A 19,040-nucleotide genomic window follows, 5' to 3' on the forward strand; every position below is an offset into this window, starting at 1 on the left:
GAATCCTAAGAATATGGCAGGTATGTAGGACTACAAGAGCCACAAGGATTGGAATAATCAATTCTGTGCTTAAATAATGAATCAATCAATCAATCAAATATGCATTAGTAAATTCCATTTTTATTATTTCATTTGTTCAAACATTACTAAAGTAATTTGTTTAATAATTAAATTTAAAATAAAAACACTATTTTTAAATCAATATTTTAAAATGAATTGTCATTCCATTAATAAATACTTAAAATCGGAAAAGAGTTTCACAAAAAAATCCTCATTTGAAAAACCATTTTCGAATTCCAAATTGAAAAAAACTGGTTTTCAATTTTTTTTTAAATAGATTTTCAAAAGATTTTGAAAACCAGAGGCCCGCACAAGGGGGCAGTAGCGCTGCTCTAATACGTCACAGCTCCCACAAACGGAGAGATGAAGAAGCTGACGTCACTGTTAAAGATGGAGGCAATTGTGTTTCGACGTTAGCAGACAGATGAGGGCCTGAAAGGATCTGCGTTATACTCTGAATGAACGGTGTGCTAGGCTAAATCTGGGCCATTACTGACTCCTAGTAGGGAGGGGATCTGCACAGTGATCTTCTGCGCGGAGCTCCGAGCGCTCTGAGCTCAGGTTGTCTCTGCAGGCCTCGGACTGCACTGGCAAGGAAAAATAGAGGTATGTGCAAAATTTGTTTTATTGGGTATTTATTTATCATCACCATATCATTACTGGAACACACCATGTCTGATTGGGTGACTGATCGTTCTTGTATTTCCCAGTGGAGAAGTTTTTTCACTTGAATCGCGTCTTAATTTGTATTATTTTTAAGTCTCATTCCCACCAATCAGTAATATTAGTTTATTCAAATAAAATGATTCATAGCTGGTAAATGTTTATATTTTTTGAAAATATGTCTTCATTCAAACTTTTTTATGATGGATGACATAGTTCAAACCTGATGTGTTAAATGGTTTTAATCACATCACATCAGCCAGCCTCAGGTTAACTCAGATTTGGAATCATTTACAGTCAGAACTATAAACTGTTGTCTTCTGTTTAGGTCTCTGTCTGTGTCAGCTGTAATCAGATTAAAGTATAGAAATGGTAGGGTATCCTTAGTGGTCATATAGAAACATTTGTATATATTTTGTAAAAAAAAAAATGCAAGTTTTGAAGTTTACATTTTGAACGTATTAAAGGTGTACAGAGTGGTGGAGAGTTATTCAGCTCCTTCCCTACAGCATAACCAGCCTTGTGGATCAGTTTGAGTCTGTTTATACCCGTGACCCCAGGGTCAGATTGTATGCATCCTTAGCATTAGCATACTGTAGGTCAAAGTCAAATTTGTGTCAAAGATTTAAAAACACAGGAAAAGATGACAGAATTTAAGAAAGGGCACATAAAATGAGAGAACCTAAGTAACAAATAACACAAATAAGACTAAATTATATTGTGTATATTTGTGTTATAATAAAATAACACAAATAAAATCAGAATGAGTTCTGACCACTCATTCTGATTTAAAGCCAGGTTCTGAAAATGTCTTGGGGAAGTCCAAGATAGATAAAATGATCTCCTGGAACAGACCATAAACTGTAAAGGTTGGCAGTGTAGCGTCCAAGTTGAGACAGTTGAAATCAAAGCAATGAAGGCACTCAGGTGTTGAGTCCATAACCGGGCTGTGGCAGAGTGAATAATGTCACATGCGGCTGTGGGTGGCGCAGTGATTAGCACTGTTGATTCTATCAACCGGCTGGGTCCTTTCTGTTTGCATGTTCTCCCTGTGTTTGCGTGGGTTCTTTCTGGGTACTCTCCGGTTGTCTGTCTCTATGTGTTGGTCCTATGACAGACTGACAACCTGTCCAGCCCCTACCCCCACTGTTGGGTAAATTCCAGCAGTCTACAGTTCAGTGTTAAAAAGAATAGCAAGCCCCCCTCCTTTCTGCCCACCACTCACAGAAAGCTGTCCCTGTTGGCCCAAACAACAGGGTGGAAGAGACGTATGCGTTGTCATCCATCTGCCTGTGGACTGCCAGCTCTGTGGTTCAGGCATTGCTCTCATTGATCATACCTGCATCTGATGAACATCAATTCAATTTCAAGCGTGTCCTCAGCAAATTTGAATCAAAGTTTACAAGAATTTGAGTATTTTTGAAATGACAAAAAGGCTTTGATGAAATAATAATAATAATAATACATTTTATTTGAAAGCGCCTTTCAAAACACTCAAGGTCACTGTACACAGTAGAGTAAAAAGCAACATAAAAGCAAGGAGTTTACACAATCATAAAAGCATAAGACATAAACAAATTTAAAATAGTCGAATGGAGAGGTTATGTGGGATAAGCTAATTTGAACAAGTGGGTTTTGAGTTGGGACTTAAAGAGAAGGTAGAGATATTTCTTAAATCAGGAGGTAGGGAATTCCAGAGTCGTGGAGCAGAGCAGCAGAAAGCCCTGCTCCCCATGGTGACAAGACGGGGGGAGGGGACAGAGAGTGAAAGGGAAGAAGAAGATCTGAGACAACGAGATGGAGCGGTGGTGTTAACCAGATCAGAGAGATATGGAGGAGAGAGATGATGAATAGCCTTAAAGAGTATTTTGAAATTGATACGATATTTGACCGGGAGCCAATGAAGCTGCTGCAGAACAGGGGTGATGTGGTGCATAGAAGGGGTCCTGGTGATGATACGGGCAGCAGAGTTCTGGACGCGTTGAAGCTTGTGGATGGATTTTTGAGTAAGACCAAAAAGAAGTGAATTACAATAATCAATCCGGGAAGTAACAAGGCTATGGACAAGAATGGCAGTGGCATGTGGGGTGAGAAAAGGACGGAGACGGAGAATAGTGTATCATCTCCACTAATAAATGAATTAATTGTTGAAAATAAGTAGCGTGTGGAATGTGGGAAATTGCTTTAGAGCCATTTCAAGTTCAGCATAGTGGAATTAAATGTCTATTTTAATGTCATGTCATATGCCTGTGTTTGAGTGATAAATCATCTTCTTTTTATGATTTTTAGATGCAGCACAGCTGAGAAGAAGCAGGAAAAGATCGCAATCTTTTACCAGTGAGCAGGGAAAATGAGTTGTTCAGAAGAGGTGAGCTCAAAAAGAAACCAACATGTTTCAGGATACATGGGCAACAAAATAAGAGTGAGCATCACATTAGCATCACATAGTGCAGATTCGTGTATATGGCTCATCATATCTGATGATTGTCTAACCCTGCTGTAGAGTTTTGCTCGGCATTGCAAACACTAATTACATTGTACAATGTCTGTAGAACCATTCTGATGATGTTTTACTGCAATGATCAATTTTTAATGTTGACACATCACATGTATAGTGGATGTTTCAAAGAGACTTTCAATAGTGTGGGAGCATTTCACAAAAAACAAAGTTGAATGGAAACTGTGCAAAGCAGAGCGTTCCTTCCATGGTAGCGTGACTGCAGTGCATGAGCATTAAGCAACTCTGGAGCCGTCATGTCAACTCTAGAGTTTTAGAGAATTAAGTTTGTTTCAATTTAGTGTCAGTTTGACACCCTGTTAATGTATCTTCGTTTACGTGTTGGAAACAAGCTAATTGCTTGCCAAGTGAACACCAGTTCAGTTATGTTAGCTAACAGGTGAACTGCGATAGTAAACCAGTGACCTGGAGTTGCTGTTTCCTTGATGTGGTTGTTGTTCTTGTTTCAGGGTTTTTTTGTGGGTGTGTGGTTTGGTTTTTTTTGGTTTTTGTTTTTTTGCATTAACTTTAACATTATTTGACATCAGTTTTTGATAACTAATTCAATTCCATTTTATTTAGATGGCACCATATCCCAACAACAGTTGCCTCAAGGCACTTAATTTAGTGCCTTACTAGATTAGTAACAGCTTTGTGGGTTTTTGTTTGTTTGTTTTCTGTTTTGATAGTAATAAGCGAAGGGTGTCTAGATGATTTTTGCGCTGAAGGACAGGCTCATGCAACCAGCAAATGGTTGACGTCTTAACAGAGAGGATTCTCTGTCATGTCAACAACATGAGACCAATATCCATAGTTAAAAAATGATAATCAGCACATTCCATTCAGGTTACAGCTTACACAGCTTTCCAGATTTTATTTTACAAGGCTCATGGAGGAGAAGTATGAAGCTGCTCTTTGTAAGCTTAAAGGTGCTCTTGAATCAAACACTTTTAAATCGGTCACTAAGTGATAACATTAGCTTCTGCCTCATAAACATGCAACTTGACGAATGGCACACTGGGCCAAACATTGCTCCTTGGATTGAGCATACTGTAGACAAGTTTGAGATTCCACCAAGCAAAGTTGCGTCTGTGACAATGGCTCCAATGTAGTGCTGGCTGCAAACATCCTGCAGGACAAATATGGGTGGATGTTTGTCTGCTGTGCAGGGCACTCTTTACTGTAGGTGTTCAATAATGCACTGAAACGCCTTTTGATCAGTGATAATAATAGTAATAATACATTTTATTTAAAAGTGCCTTTGAAGACACCCAAGGATGCCTAACAATAGAATAAAACACATAGTAAAAAATGACAAAATGAAGACCAATAAAAAAAGGAAGGAGGAGCAGGTTATGAAGGGCCCTGAAGGTGAGCAGAAGAAGCTTGTACACTATTCAGAATTTCACAGGTAGGCAGTGAAGTTCCTGAAGGATAGGGGTGATGTGCTGGTATGAGGGGATTCTGGTAATAATGTGGGCAGTGGAGTTTTGAACCAGTTGAAGCTTATGGAGGGATTTTGGGGGGGAGACCATGCAAGAGAGAATTACAATAGTCAATGTGGGAGGTAACGTGACTATGAACAAGAATGGACGCAGACTAGGTGGAAAGAGAAGGACGTAATCGGTTAACGTTCCGTAGATTGATATGAGATTTGTAGGATAGTGAGCTGTCTAGAATGACACCAAGGCTCTAATGGGAGAACTATGGAGTTATCAGTAGTGAGGGTGAAATGATTTGCCTTGAGTAGGTTGGATTTATTGCCGATAAGAAGGATTTCAGTTTTATCCTCATTGAGCTTAAGAATATTAGAGCTGAACCAGGGTTCAGCTAGAAGGACTGGGTGAGAGATGGCGTTGAAGGCTGAACTCGGATCCAAAAGGATGAGAATGTTCAGAAGACCAGAGTCAGCTCTGAGTAAAATATTATCAGTAACCTTAAATTAAGCAGTTTCTGTACTGTGACATGAGCGAAAGCCAAATTGAATTCTGTCGTAGATGTTATTATTACCAAGTGTGAATGAAGCTGAGCTATGACTTTTTTTTTTCCAAGTATTTTAGAAATGATGGGTAGATTAGAAATTGGTCAGAGGATGTTAAAGTTGTCAGGCTCCAAAGAAGGTTTTCTCAGTATATGAGTGACTGAAGCAATCTTGAATAAGGAGGGAACGATACCGGTGGTGAGTGAATGATAGCAGAGATGAGTGGGAGTAAGGAAGAGAGGCAGGATTTCACAAGTCCTGTAGGCATAGGATTAAGATGATATGTAGCCCGCTTTGATTTAGATATATGTGATATTTCTGAGTTCATATCAGGAACATGTAAGGTGGAAAAAGGCTCAAAATGGAGAAAAGCTTCTGAAGTGGGGGTAGACACAACATTTGAACTGAGTTGGTGGTGAATGTTATTAATTTTCGTAGTGAAGAACAGCATCAAGGACTTACAGGTTTCAGATGCTTTACCACCACTTAAAAGTGTGGTGGTAAAGCATCAGGGGGGTTGAAGAAGTTTGTAGAAAAGCAAAAACAGGATCCTGGTGTTACCCTCATAAGAACTGCCTTATCCTCATGCCTTATCCTGTCTTCCTTCTCTCACCCCAAGCGGTCGCAGCAGATGGCCCCTCCCCTCCCTGAGCCTGGTTCTGCCGGAGGTTTCTTCCTGTTAAAAGGGAGTTTTTCCTTCCCACTGTCACCAAAGTGCTTGCTCATAGGGGGTCATATGATTGTTGGGTTTTTTTCTGTATTTATTATTGTAGAATCTACTGTACAATATAAAGCGCCTTGAGGCGACTGTTGTTGTGATTTGGTGCTATATAAATAAAATTGAATTGAATTGAACTGATAATACTTGTGTAAAAGGTTTGTTTGGCCTGGTTAATGGAATCTTTATACTGGAGTTCACAGATTTCTGCATTATGCTCTATTTCCCGAGCTTTGGCCTTCAATGCTCAGAGGTCAGAGGTAAACCATGGAGCAGAACGAAGGAAACAGAGTGGGATTTTACAGAGCCATAGAATCAAGGACCTTTTGGAGTGAGTGGGAAAGCTGATTAAAAACCCTCAAGAGAGGGTCGACAAATCAGCTAATTATTCTTCTGATTGGTCCATTAGTCAGCATTATTTCAATCACTCCTATCGCCACTTCCTACGAGCACAGGTCCTGTTGCAGGCTCCAGTACATGCTTTACCTTATCTGCTCAAGTCTGCCCACCTGTGAATATCAACCTCATGATTCCAGGCCAAGCTTGTAGTTAATGATGAAATAATCATTTATAAAACAATATAGAATTTTAAGTAATTTATAAGTGCTGTTAACAATTCTCAAATGTGTTTTAAGTTATTTATGAACTCTTAATAATTGCTGTGGGCTCCTCAATGTAGGTTCTCTCTGGGTACTTCAGGTTCTTCTCACATTCATGTATGTGGTTAGGTTAACTAGTGAGTCTAAACTGGCCAGAGGTGTGGCTAATTTCTCTCTGTGAGTGGAAGGATGTATGGATTGATTGTGTCCTGGCTCTTTGCTCTCCCCTCTTACCCCTCACCCCCATCTGGTCTGTTCTACCTGGCTTTGGGTTAGAGGTGGCACGCACAATGGACAGGTCAATAACAGAGGTTTTGTGTTTCCTCCATTTGGGGTGGCTGTAGCTCAGGTGGCAGAGCAGATCAGCCACTAACCAGAAGGTTGGTGGTTCGATCCCAGGCTGCACCTGTCTGCATGCCAAATATCCTTGGGCAAGATACTAACCCCATGTTGCTCTCCGATGCATCCATCGGAGTGTGAATGTGTATGAATGTTAGGTAGTTAGCACTTAAAGTTAGAAGTGCGTGTGTGAATGGGTGTGACTGGGTGAATAAATTAGTTGTATAAAGCGCTTTGAGTGCTCAGACAGAGTAGAAAAGCGCTATCTAAGAACCAGTCCATTTACCATTCCATTTTGATAATTGTTTAAGCACTGCAATAGCAAATCTCATACTGTATCTCAGAATAAGCAGCAGCGTATTTAAGCACAAAAACCTATTTAACTTTCCCTAAAATTACAATCTGGGCTGTATCTAACAAACCTGAAAAAACTGCATCTTTTATATGTTAACACTCCATGATATACAGGGACTATTTGAGCAAGTTCTCAGCTGACCTTAATTTGTCTTTTTTTCCCCACTTAGCAGAAACCATCAGATCCAGACAGAAGCAGACCTCACCAGTGTCTGACCTGTGGGAAATGTTTCACTCGGATCTGTAGTCTAAGAAGACATGAACTGAGTCACACATCAGAGGAACTATACCACTGTGAACAGTGTGGCAGCAGTTTCAGCCAGTTAAATGCTTACAAGATACACCTGTATACTCACCCTGAAGACACCTCATACTGCTGCAACAAGTGTGGGAGAGATTTCAGTGACCAGAGTTCCTACAGAAAACACCTTCGCGACCACACTGGACCGTATCAGTGTGAGCAGTGTGAAAAGAGTTTCAGTTACTTAAGTATTTACAAAATACACATGCGTGTCCATACTAAAGAAAAGCCATACTGCTGTGACAAGTGTCCCAAGAGTTTTAGCTTTTTAAGCTCATACAAGCGGCACCAGCTGAGCCACAGTGGAGAGAAACCTTACCAGTGTGATTTTTGTGGAAAAAGTTTCACTCAGTCAGGCCATTTCAGTCTTCATCTGCGGAACCATACTGGAGAGAAACCATATGAGTGTGGCCAATGTGAAAAGAGCTTCAGTGACTTAAGTAGTTACAAGATACACCAGCGTGTCCACACAGGTGAGAAACCATACTGCTGTGACCAGTGTGGCAGGAGTTTTTCTCAGCTGGGTAATTATAAATCACATTTACGCATACACACGGGAGAAAAACCATTCCAGTGTGAATTATGCAAGAAAAGCTTCTCTATTTCAAAAACATACAAGCAACATATTCACACTCATACGGGAGAGAAACCCTATAATTGTAAAGAATGCGGAAAGAGTTTTGGTCGTCTAAGCAATTATATTCGCCACCTCCGCATCCACACTGGAGAGCAGCCATTCAGCTGTGACCAGTGTGGGAAATGTTTCAATAGCTCATACAGTTACAACCGCCACTTACGTGTTCACACTGGAGAGAAACCATATTGGTGTTCACATTGCAAGAGACTGTTCACTCGGTCACAGTCCTTAAAGACTCATCGCTGCACTGTAATACATGATGATGACGAGAGAGAGAGTGAGGTGAGCTGCTCCTCGACCAATTCCAACCTACAGAAAGAGGTGACAAACTAATGTACATGTCAAATGAACATCTCTGACATGATGAAAATATCTAGACAAAGCTGATAACTTGCAAGAACTTTTTTGATAAAGAGGATGTTTAAAGGGACAAGTGGATTGGGGGAAAAAAAATGTCCCCCACACTATAAGAGCTCTGGACACCTTGTGTAGACATCAAACTTTTGGATTGCTCTCTTGAAGTTATTGGAGCTATCTTTGGGACTCTTTTGGGACTCTCGTGTGATATCTTTGTTCTTTTGTAGGTGATGACAGGGCCAATACTGGTTTATACTGGAATCTGATAATGGCCACATTTAAAGATTAATGCGAACAGCCAAAAAAATCTGATCTGACCACTAGGCCTGTCGGGTCCAATCAAGGGCCTGCCTGTCTCTGCTTGAGGTGAGCTCTGTTGTCAGATGGAGGCAGTATATAAAGTATGTGTTGTTGGTTTGTGACTCACAACATAGAAAGAGCTGATGAGTGTTTAAAAACCATGGAAAACGGCCACTGTCTGTGCTTTTCATGTTTAGTTAGATTTTTTTTTATTTTTTTTTTTTAATTCTTTGAACTTTTTTGTTTGTTTGTTTTTCATGGTTCTCTTATTACCGGTTAAACCCGCCATCCCTGCTCTATACCTGCCCACTTGTCAACCAAATAAGTTTTGGGAGTTGCTTACATCATCTGCTTCCAGCTGTGCACAGCCAGGATCTTGGAGACTGCCCAGGAGCTTCTAAAAACCCCTCTTCCTGCTCTGTCCAACTGAAAAATGTATGCAGTCGGACACATTTGCAGGACCATAAAACCAGCTTTACTCTGACACAGAGATGCTATTTTGAATAAAAAAGAAGTGAAAAGATTCACGTCTTTGAATTTAGCAGACTTTTGATGTCACCTGCTTAATTGAATTGAATTGAATTGAATAGCCCTTTATTGGCATTGTATATGTACATGAAATTGGGTGCTCCACAGTAACTTTGCCAGGATAAAACATAAATAGTAGACAGTAGGAATAAGCAGCAACCAGGAGAAATGTATGCAAAACAAGAGAAAAGCACACATTAAACAACAAAAAGGACAAGGTCCCACCGAGATTTGTACCCTAATAGACTGGAATTGATAGAGCACTTCTATACTTGCTCAAGCTGCATCAGCCCAACCACACACACATTCATAAAGTGCTGTATCCTGTGCACTTCAAACACGTCACTACAGCACAGCATCAGGGCTAACTGGGGTGCAGTTAGTTGACTGGAGGTGGCCTGCTGGTTACATGATCAGGGTAGTGAAATATCAGTACTTTAGCCATGATAGTAGTAATATATAGTTAATCAGTATACTGTGATTACTTTTATAGAAATGTGATGGTGATCATGGGAAGACTTGAGTGGCCCACATGGGTCTCATCAATCATAAAATATCTAACAGAAATAACTATTGAACATGCTCACCCCGTTTAAATTTCCTAAAATGCAGAAATTCTCCAGATTAACCCGTGTATGGTCTTCACTTTTGGGACCTTCTGGTATTCTTCTGGACATATTTGGGGTTTTAATAACAAGTCTGACATAAAATTTCCCTTCATAAACCATTAACATATTATGTCTGTATCTCATTTTTAAACAGGAAAAAGCATGTTTAATGATTGCAATCAGTCTCTACTGGAACACAATTAGCAACAGACGTGTAGTTCGTGTTTTGTCATAAGGTTATATTTTATTTTAAGCTTTCAGTATAGTGGATTTTTATCTTGGAGAAAAGGAATTGAGACAATGTCCTCATTTGCATTAATATGCGTTCCAACCATTGTCAGCTTTGTTTTGGGAAGCTACTGTCCTAGTTTGTATGATGTGAAAAACTGTCCCCCTAGTTTCTTTCAGCAGCTCCTCCATCTGGCTTCTGTGTATAAATGTTCTGTTCCATACATTAAAATACAGTAAGATCACATGCAGCCATATACTGCCTTGAAGGGTCAGGGGCCTTTAAACCATTCGTGGGCCTAGTGTCATGAATTTGTCACACAGTGCAGATTATCCCTGCCTTATAACCGATCTTGATTCCCAGTCATCAAATCTAATGATCCTTGAGAATAAATAAAATCTCTTTAGAGACATTGCAGCTCTAAAAATTTCTCTCCCTGTCACAGAATCCTACAGACATACAGTCAACTCCTCTCTTGACCTGTAGATAAGGATGAGGATCCCCAAAGCAACCGTTCAGATGCATTACGTCCACATCTTTCTATTAATTGATATCTTGAACATGATTTGCAAATTGTGTGGGCTCTCGTGCGATCCATATTAAGTTAGCAGTTGTGCAGGGGGAATCTCTGCACAGCTGCTAACATAAGCCCTCTGACACTTGAATCCTTTGGACATAGTGAGGGCAAAAGACTGTGCTGTGGTGTAGAAGTATTTCTCTGTCTTGTCCTACTATTTAGTTGTATTTATATAGCCCTAAATCACAAAATAAAAAAAGGCACTTAGTCAGCAAAACCCCATCAGTCATGTGATCTCTTAAGCAGCAAGTGTCATTGTTTGACTAGCTGCACCCGTAGATGTAATGTTATGTATTTAATGTAATGAACCACCAACTGCCAAAGAGACAGACAGTGAAAGTAAACAGTATATCCTTAGTTTCTTAACATAAAACTCATTGTTGCAGTGAGGGGCAGTACAAAAGTGACTAATTTTTAGTTTTAGTCCCGTCAGTAGCTAGCTAATATAAACAAATGTAAGTCTATTAAATGCAACCAACTTTGCATTCTTGCAACTTTCACAAGTTGCAAGAAAGCAGATCAGCCTGAGAACATATGTGAGAGGCTGACACAATTGTAAAAGATTATTGTGTCTGATGCTTTTCATCTAACGTTTGTTGTGTCAGAACATCAGTGTAACATTAAATGTTGGAGCTCGTTTGCATCATCGTGACCCGTGCTGTCATATTAATATGACCGTACTGTGTGTCATATGCAACATTAAAGTACATTAGCCAATCAGCATTTATCATTCAATAATATATCGTGAAAAGGAACACAATGTTAAAGAATGTTTTACTTTACTTTCTATTTTGAATATATTTTCATATGAAATTAATGTAAGACTGTTTTGTAGGATTATAATTTATGTAAAGAGTCTAAATACTTATTCACTACTCTGAATAAAAGTGATCCATCACTAGTCAATGTTTAACCTTTTTTCACATAGTACAGGCACCAGGGCGCACACCAGTGTCCTGCACTGTATTTATTTGTATTTAGTGTGGGCCCATCTGTGCCTGTACGTCTCATACGTTCTGGAAAGCGAGAAGTGCGCACACTTTGTTTTGATATTTTAAATATGCAATTATAATGAGGATTGTAGAAATCAGTTTTCTACCTTGGTGTGTTGTTGAGTGTGATCAGAAACATTTCTTAAATATCGACAGCTTTTCCTGTAAAGCTTTATAAAGGCACAACCAGGGCCTCACAAACAGCGGCTGGGGGGATGACAAGGGATTCCTTATCAAGTGACTAGGGCTGTTTGATATGACGATATGTATCAAAATGAATATATCGATATGAAAACATCGATCATTTCATATTATATGCTAAGTTCTCTTTCTCTTATATTTAAAATAACCACACTACAGACGGAATAGCCGTTGGTTCGTTAGCAACAGCGATGGTAAAACCATTGTGTGGCTCCGCCGTCCGCTTGTTTATTTTCCACATAAACCTTTCACAATAAAGCTCAAGATCCTGATGAGACTTTTCAAAATAAACTGAAATGATATACATTATCCTCAAACATCAAATTTCAGAATATGCATCAAACAAATGACCTCAAATAAAAACATGAAGTAACTATAAATGGCGCTTACACTCACAGAGAATACCAGCATGACCAGTGAAGATGAGGCAGAACCAGGCAGCTCCAAACAGAAGGACCAGTCAAAACCAATTGAGGACCTTATTCCTAAACAAGGGGATACCTCTGTAGCATGGACATGGTTTGGTTATGCAAAAGTCTGACACGGACCAGAAAACTGTACTATGCAAATTATGCCGCAAACCAGTTCCCACCACAGACTCAAACACAACAAACCTCTTCTACCACCTATGCAAGAATCACATGAAAGAGTATGGAGAGTTTATGGATGAGAAGCAAAAAAGAGCCGCCAGGTTTTTCCCCGCAACACGCCATGTAATAAATACAAAGAAAATGATGGCCGTTACAACGTATATCTAAAAATATATAGTTTCATGCATCTGTCAAAACACTCGATGCCAGGTACACGACGCCCAGCTAAAAACAAGTCGAGTTGCCCGAGATTCACAGAATTTACACAAAAACCACTATTTTGTGATATATATCTTTATCAGGATGAGAAATGTTTTATATCGGGATATGAGATTCTGGTCATATCGCACAGCCCTAGTGCAAACTCATCCAGTGATGAGTATGCACAGATGATTGAAAGGTGGATTTTCTCCATGAGTCTAAAGTCTAAGGCTTTTTCTTAGCTGATGCACAAAGCCAGAGAGCAGCAGTACACTTTATTTTACCATTTTATTAACCATTTTGTCAATTCTAATATTTCATTTATTGGAAGGGAAAAGGTCCATCAGCAGAGGAACACCGTAACAGATACAAACATTTGAGCAGAAGGTTGCAGTTAAAGAGTTCAAATATTTACCTTGCCTACAAAAAAAACCCAAATCCAGTAATTATCAATGAAACATTATTATCGTTTTAATAAAGCCCTACAAGCTTCTTATGCTGGACGGTAAAACTTTTAGGCTAAAATCCAAACCACGCGCTGACAGAAACTACTGAACCACAGCAAGCTCTCCCAAGAAACACACAACCAAGCAGTAAAGTTCTGTTTGGACGTCTCTGCTTGAAGAAAGGATTACAGCCTGCAAGCAGCAAACAGATCAATGCACTTAGTCATATTCTGTCCACACTGTCCACTGCAGAAATGTGTGTGTGTGTGTGTGTGTGTGTGTGTGTGTGTGTGTGTGTGTGTGTGTGTGTGTGTGTGTGTGTGTGTGTACGGGTTCGTACTATCCTGGTGGGGACCAAAATCTGACTTTTACTATCCTGGTGGGGACTTTCTGCACTGTGGGGACCAAAATCCAGGTCCCCTCGGGGTTGAAAGCAATTTTCACACTCAAAATGCGGTTTTACTGTCAGGGTTACAATTAGGTTATGGTTAGGTTTAGGGTAAGGGTTAGGGTTAGGCATTCATTTTTAATGGTTAGGGTTAGGGTAAGGGGCTAGGGAAAGCATTATGTCAATGGGATGTCCCCACGAGGATAGCAAACCAGACGTGTGTGTGTGTGTGTGCGTGTGTGTGTGGGGGGGGGGGCTTCTATCTTCTTTTGGTTCCTCCAAAACCTAAAGAACAAAAAACAAACAGGAGTCAGTCAGTTGTAGCCATTTGCACTGAACACTTACTGGTATGCTCATTGAAAACATAGAAAAGGGAGGAATTGTTCTTTTATTGTGGGTGCGGTGATCTTATTAGATCACGATCCTGCTTCTGTGCTTGGAGATATTAATGCTTATATCATTATAACATGTAATATAAAGTTGTTTGGGTTTGTTTGTATGGATGTAACTGATGTGTTTGTTCATTCACTTAAGAGCAGCTAAACCAGAGCTTAATGGCTCAGACACACAGTCATGCAGCAAAATGTATCAACTGGTGTAACATCATTTATCAAACTAGCTAGCATCAGCTGTGGTGCACAGCTTGACATGAGCATGACATTAATTGCACTAATGGTTCTCTCAGTTAGTTTTTAAACCAAGAAAAAAAATTTTAATTCATGTAACTAAGCAGGTGAATCAGCAGATCAATGTGACCGTGTGGATGGAGGCACAGCTTTAAAAACCATTTAATATCCTGCTCTGATCAGTTAAGACTGGTATTCACACTCAGACGCTTTATTAGGTTCACATGTTCAAACTGCTCGTTAAACCAGGTATCTAATCAGACAGTTACAGGCTGAAGTTCAAACCAGCAGAAGACCACTCCAAGTCTTACACTACAGCTCACGTGAAGACTGGAAAAACTTGCATCTTGATTTCTGCTGAAACGTTCAGAAGGTAGAGTCAGAATTTGGCATGAAAGCATAAATCCACCCTTGCTTGCATTGAGGCTTCTGGCAGTGGTGGTATAATGGCGTGGGGGATATTTTCTTGGCACACTTTGGGCTCCTTACTACCAACTACGAATATTTTTACGCCACATCTTACCCAAGTTTCTCTGTGGGCCTCATATTTCAAATGCATTAAAATTACATGAGCAGTAAATTTAAAAATAGAAATTCAACGCTTCATTTGTCATGAAATAAGAAGGGACCAGGTCTCACCTGGCCCTGAAAGTACTCATCAATTCATCCATTAATTTGGACTGTCTCTAAAACTGCCTGTAATGCAAATCTTGGGAAAACCCTTGCAATTAAAGCTGAAAGTCTGCATTTCAATCATGAATTGATTTTTTTTTTAATTTACAATCCACTGTGGTGGTGTACAGAGACCAAAAAAATGTGTCTTTCTCCAAAACATTATGGCGTATGACCACAGAAAAGTTGTAATGGATAGGATTAACACACTATATCGGAAAGATAGGACAAATTGATTTCTTGGACAAACCATGTCGAGCTGACCCAGATAGGTACTAATGGAAAAGGGCTATAAGAATCACAAAGGTAGGTAGGTAACATGTGCAAACTGTTTCTGTGTCCCTTCAAATAAGATGCAGTCTTGGTACCTGAAGTAACGCGTGTCCCGGAAGAGGGAGGTTCTCTGGCAGGTCTGTTAGTGTGAGTGGAGTAGTTAGAATTGTAGGGCTGGCTCCTGCAGAATACATGAGATGGAACACAGCATGAATATCCTGAAGACAGGAAGGTGAAACATAAGTCCATAGTCCCCGTTTCCCATTATTCTCTCTCCTTCCACCCCTTTACTAACCTCTGACGACCAAACAGATATCCAAGCACCCCGCCTGTTCCCATTCCAGTCCAGAAACCTCCTCCTGTGCCGGAAGCTGCCTGGCCTCCTGGGTACTGGTGTCTGTGAGTGTAATCACTGTGGAAACCATAACTGGGGTTGGCTCCAGGGTAGTCTGAGCAGAAAACAAGAACTGATCAAAACTTTTTTTTCCATGCAATGCAGCCTAAATTACATAAAATAACACTCATCTCATTTCTTTAGCACCAAATCACAACAGCAGTCACCTCAAGGTGCTTTATGTTGTACAGTAAAGACCCTAAAATAATACAGAATACAAGGTCCGCTCTACCAAAAGGATGTGCTGCTTTGACAAATGTGCAGACCACACTGTCTACGTCTCCGCACGCCATCATTTTGCATCAGCTACCTGTGTAGTCTGGTTTGAATCCTGGTGGGGGTGGTCCACCCATGGAGCCATGGTAATTGTGTCCAGAATGTGTAGCTGGTCCACCATCTTGCCCCCCAGTGGTGTTCCCACTTAGGAACAGTTTATGGATGCCATAGGCTAAGAGCAGAAGCACAGCAACAACCAGCAGTCCTCCTGAGTCCTGAGTGCCTGCAGGGTAAGAGCTCTGACGGTCATGCTGCTGCCCATATTCTGATGAACCAGTAAAGAAACTGGAGGCAAATCCCCAGAGATCTGACAGACACAACAACAAAGAACATTCTTAAACAACTAATCCTTGTGTAAAAATGAAAACCTGCATCACTAATCCTCCTACCTTTAAACCCACTGCGGGAACCCCTACTACTGTGAGCCCTCCTCTGGCCCTCTTCAGTCAGTTCCAGTGTGTACTCCAGCCCACAAGACCCTTTCAGTATGTAGGCATCAGCAGGGTGACTGTAGCCCTCACAGCTCACCTCAATGTGACCAAATCGATGTGTGTTGTCCATGTCAGTCCTACACTCCCACTGTGACACACAGCAGAACAAGAGATACCCCATCAGTCTAAAATGTATTTAAGCATAACAAGTTTGAGGGTTACTCATACACACGGTACAATACCTCATTTAAACTTCACTCTCACCACTTAGACATTCTTGCATTTGAACTTAGTTTAAAGAGACAAAATAAAAGGAAAATGTGAGGTCTTCTATTTTGCAGGTGTCTGTCAAGGATGAGATTCCCCACACGAGTTTCTCAAATCTTGCTCAAGTTTTGAAGTGCAAAATTTCAGATTAGAAAAAGTCCCAATTTAATTTGTCAGATTTTGTTTTTTTTCATGAGCAGTTGTGCTGACAAGATTAAACTGCCTGAATGTGACCGAATGTGCCCGTCAACACATACATATTACTGAAATTGAACATGCAGACCATCCTACAGCCAGTGGTGCCAAAAAAACATGGAAACGACAATAAAGATTAAGGCTCAAACCACCTCTCCTCGTTGTCGCCTGTAGAAATAATGTCCTTGTAGTTTGGGTTGGCCTACCACTGCCTGGGATGAACGTTTTAATATGCACAGCACACACAGGAGTCATTTCTTCAAAAATTGAAATAAAGCATCTCAATCCGTCCTACCGAGCTCTTTTCACACCGTACAGCACCAGCAGGTCCCTCACCTGCACATCGAATCCATTCCAGCCTTTATTCACACACTGAACCACCTCTGGGACGAAGGCGTGGCAGCCCGCTGACCCTCCAACACACTTGAGCTGAGGGATCGGGCTGGAGCGCCTGGCTGTGGTGTACCGGTTCCTGTACAGAGTCAGTGCCTGGATGTCCCGCAGCAGTACGCTGCCTGCAGGTGACAAAGGAGAAGGGCTGATTTCCACACTAGGATTACACAAATCACAGTCATGTCGCTTTAGACACACTAAAGCTCTTCTTCGGGAACAAACTTTGACTCGTTAGTCCTGAATCAACCGGCATTTTCTGTACGCTGTTCTTTATGACATCATGTAGTGCCATACTCATCATATAACCTACCATTGCTGACAAACATGCATCCACAGCGTGTTTGTCACTAGTTTGTGGTGTATTTCCTAAACAGGGGAGCATCTCGGTAACCAGTGTTGTGCCAAAAAGTGATTGTCTGCCAAAAATTGATTTCCAGTGTTTCCCTCTGTTTTTATGTGTAATATCTTTACATATGTTGGTAAATAGACTTCGGTGAACAGGGTTTACGAAGGGGTTATATATAATATCTAAAAATTACCTGTTTTTCAAGTATCTTTATAACGTCCTAGTATTGTACCTACATTATCCGGTCCTTTTTGTCCACTTAAAATATGTTTATATTAGGTTTTTTTGTTATATTTATTGCAATTTCTGCTCTCCACTTTGTCAGATTACTCTTAAAAAAAGACATTTTTAATGTCAACGAGATTTTTTTAACTGGATAAATAAAAATAAATAAATAAAAGTCATGGCCAAAGACTGATTGCGGCTTCTAACTTGTGACAGGAGCGTTGTTTGTGGCTCAAGATGACTTGATATAATTTATGGGGGATACATTTGACATATGTTTCACATATTACAGATCAACAAGTTATTTATAGCAGTTTAGATAGGAGCAATCCGTTTTTGGCAAATACCGGAAATCAGTTTTGGCAGGCGATCACTTTTTGGCACAAAACCGGAACTGAAGAGCAGCGTAAAAGAAGCGGACAGTAAACGCCAACCCACCGTCATCCCAGCTGTCGGTGTGCCGCGCACACAGGAGCAGCAGTACACCGGGAAAAAACACCTTCATGTCGCGTCGTTGTTTCTCCAAGAGCCTTCACACACACAGCCTCGATAAACACACCACAGCCCGAAGACTCTGCTGCCGATACTTCCGTGTTGCGTCACCTGTTTTTCGCTTTCTGGGACCAATGAGGAACGTGCACGGCTGCACTGTGGCACGTCCGTGTGTTTGTGAGAGAGAAAGAGAGAGAAAGGCAGGGGCAGTTTTGTCGGGATAGTGACGGCAAAGCTCCGGCACATGTGTCAAAACAATCCACACTGCTTCAGAAACTGCCGAGGCTCAGGTCTTCTCAACAGAGTCACGTGATCAATGCCGTCCATCGTAATCAGAGACATGGAGCCAGACAAAAAGAGAGGATGCTCTGCCTTTTCCTAAATAAAAAACAGTTCATAAGCATTTCTGCTCCCAGGTCTAAAATCTAGATAAGAAATACACATAGTTATAGTTATAGAAGGTATAGTATAATTTATATAAACGAATCTGTCCGCTGGTAATTGCATAATCACGTGGCCTCACAGCACAAGCATACTCCCAAGCTATTATAGTATGTTGTACATTGTTATTTATTGTGGGTTTCTTTTTAATTAGTAAAAAACCATCAAGAAGTCACAAGCAAAAGGAGAACACACCATGGCACATGTTTAAACAAGGAAAATGTATTCATCAATATTATTAAAATGGGTATAATATAATTTTTTCAACAAAAAATACACGTTCAAAACACCATATCAGCCCGATATCAGACAGAACTGTCATATGATATGAAACAGAGGCTGTCAATTCAGCTCTGTTAATTGTGCAATCATAATGAAGCAGTTCATTACAAGTTGTAGATTCAAGCTGCTCTTCATATTTTTGGCCACCAGATGTCACCAAG

General features: G+C 40.4%; 2 protein-coding genes across 3 annotated transcripts; one reads left to right on the forward strand and one right to left on the reverse strand.

Moving 5' to 3' along the window:
* The first annotated feature begins 443 nt into the window (after positions 1-443).
* On the forward strand, positions 444-8,899 carry LOC134628876 (zinc finger protein 239-like). 2 transcript variants are annotated; one of them, XM_063475677.1, is made up of 3 exons: positions 444-666; positions 3,013-3,091; positions 7,382-8,899. In XM_063475677.1, exons 2-3 carry the CDS (start codon positions 3,074-3,076, stop codon positions 8,480-8,482), a joined length of 1,119 nt encoding a protein of 372 aa, XP_063331747.1. In that variant the 5' UTR covers positions 444-666; positions 3,013-3,073; the 3' UTR covers positions 8,483-8,899. The 2 variants fall into 2 exon arrangements, with proteins under 2 accessions (XP_063331747.1, XP_063331748.1); XM_063475678.1 differs by having other exon boundaries at positions 7,385-8,899.
* Positions 8,900-9,008: 109 nt separating this feature from the next.
* Positions 9,009-18,424, reverse strand: saraf (store-operated calcium entry-associated regulatory factor). The gene is made up of 7 exons (XM_063475679.1): positions 18,103-18,424; positions 17,037-17,215; positions 16,197-16,386; positions 15,842-16,114; positions 15,433-15,586; positions 15,233-15,318; positions 9,009-13,851 (listed from the first exon to the last, which is right to left on the reverse strand). Exons 1-7 carry the CDS (start codon positions 18,167-18,169, stop codon positions 13,826-13,828), a joined length of 975 nt encoding a protein of 324 aa, XP_063331749.1. The 5' UTR covers positions 18,170-18,424; the 3' UTR covers positions 9,009-13,825.
* Positions 18,425-19,040: the final 616 nt, after the last annotated feature.

Source organism: Pelmatolapia mariae, linkage group LG6 (genome assembly GCF_036321145.2).
Source record: "Pelmatolapia mariae isolate MD_Pm_ZW linkage group LG6, Pm_UMD_F_2, whole genome shotgun sequence".
NCBI lineage: Eukaryota > Metazoa > Chordata > Actinopteri > Cichliformes > Cichlidae > Pelmatolapia > Pelmatolapia mariae.

Coding starts and splice junctions, on each gene's coding strand:
- saraf (XM_063475679.1), bottom strand. CDS start 18,169: ATGAAGGTGTTTTTTCCCGGTGTACTGCTGCTCCTGTGTGCGCGGCAC. Junction 16,387..17,036: donor GGAATGGATTCGATGTGCAG/GTGAGGGACCTG, acceptor TGTGTGTCACAG/TGGGAGTGTAGGACTGACAT. Junction 16,115..16,196: donor TTCCCGCAGTGGGTTTAAAG/GTAGGAGGATTA, acceptor TGTGTCTGTCAG/ATCTCTGGGGATTTGCCTCC.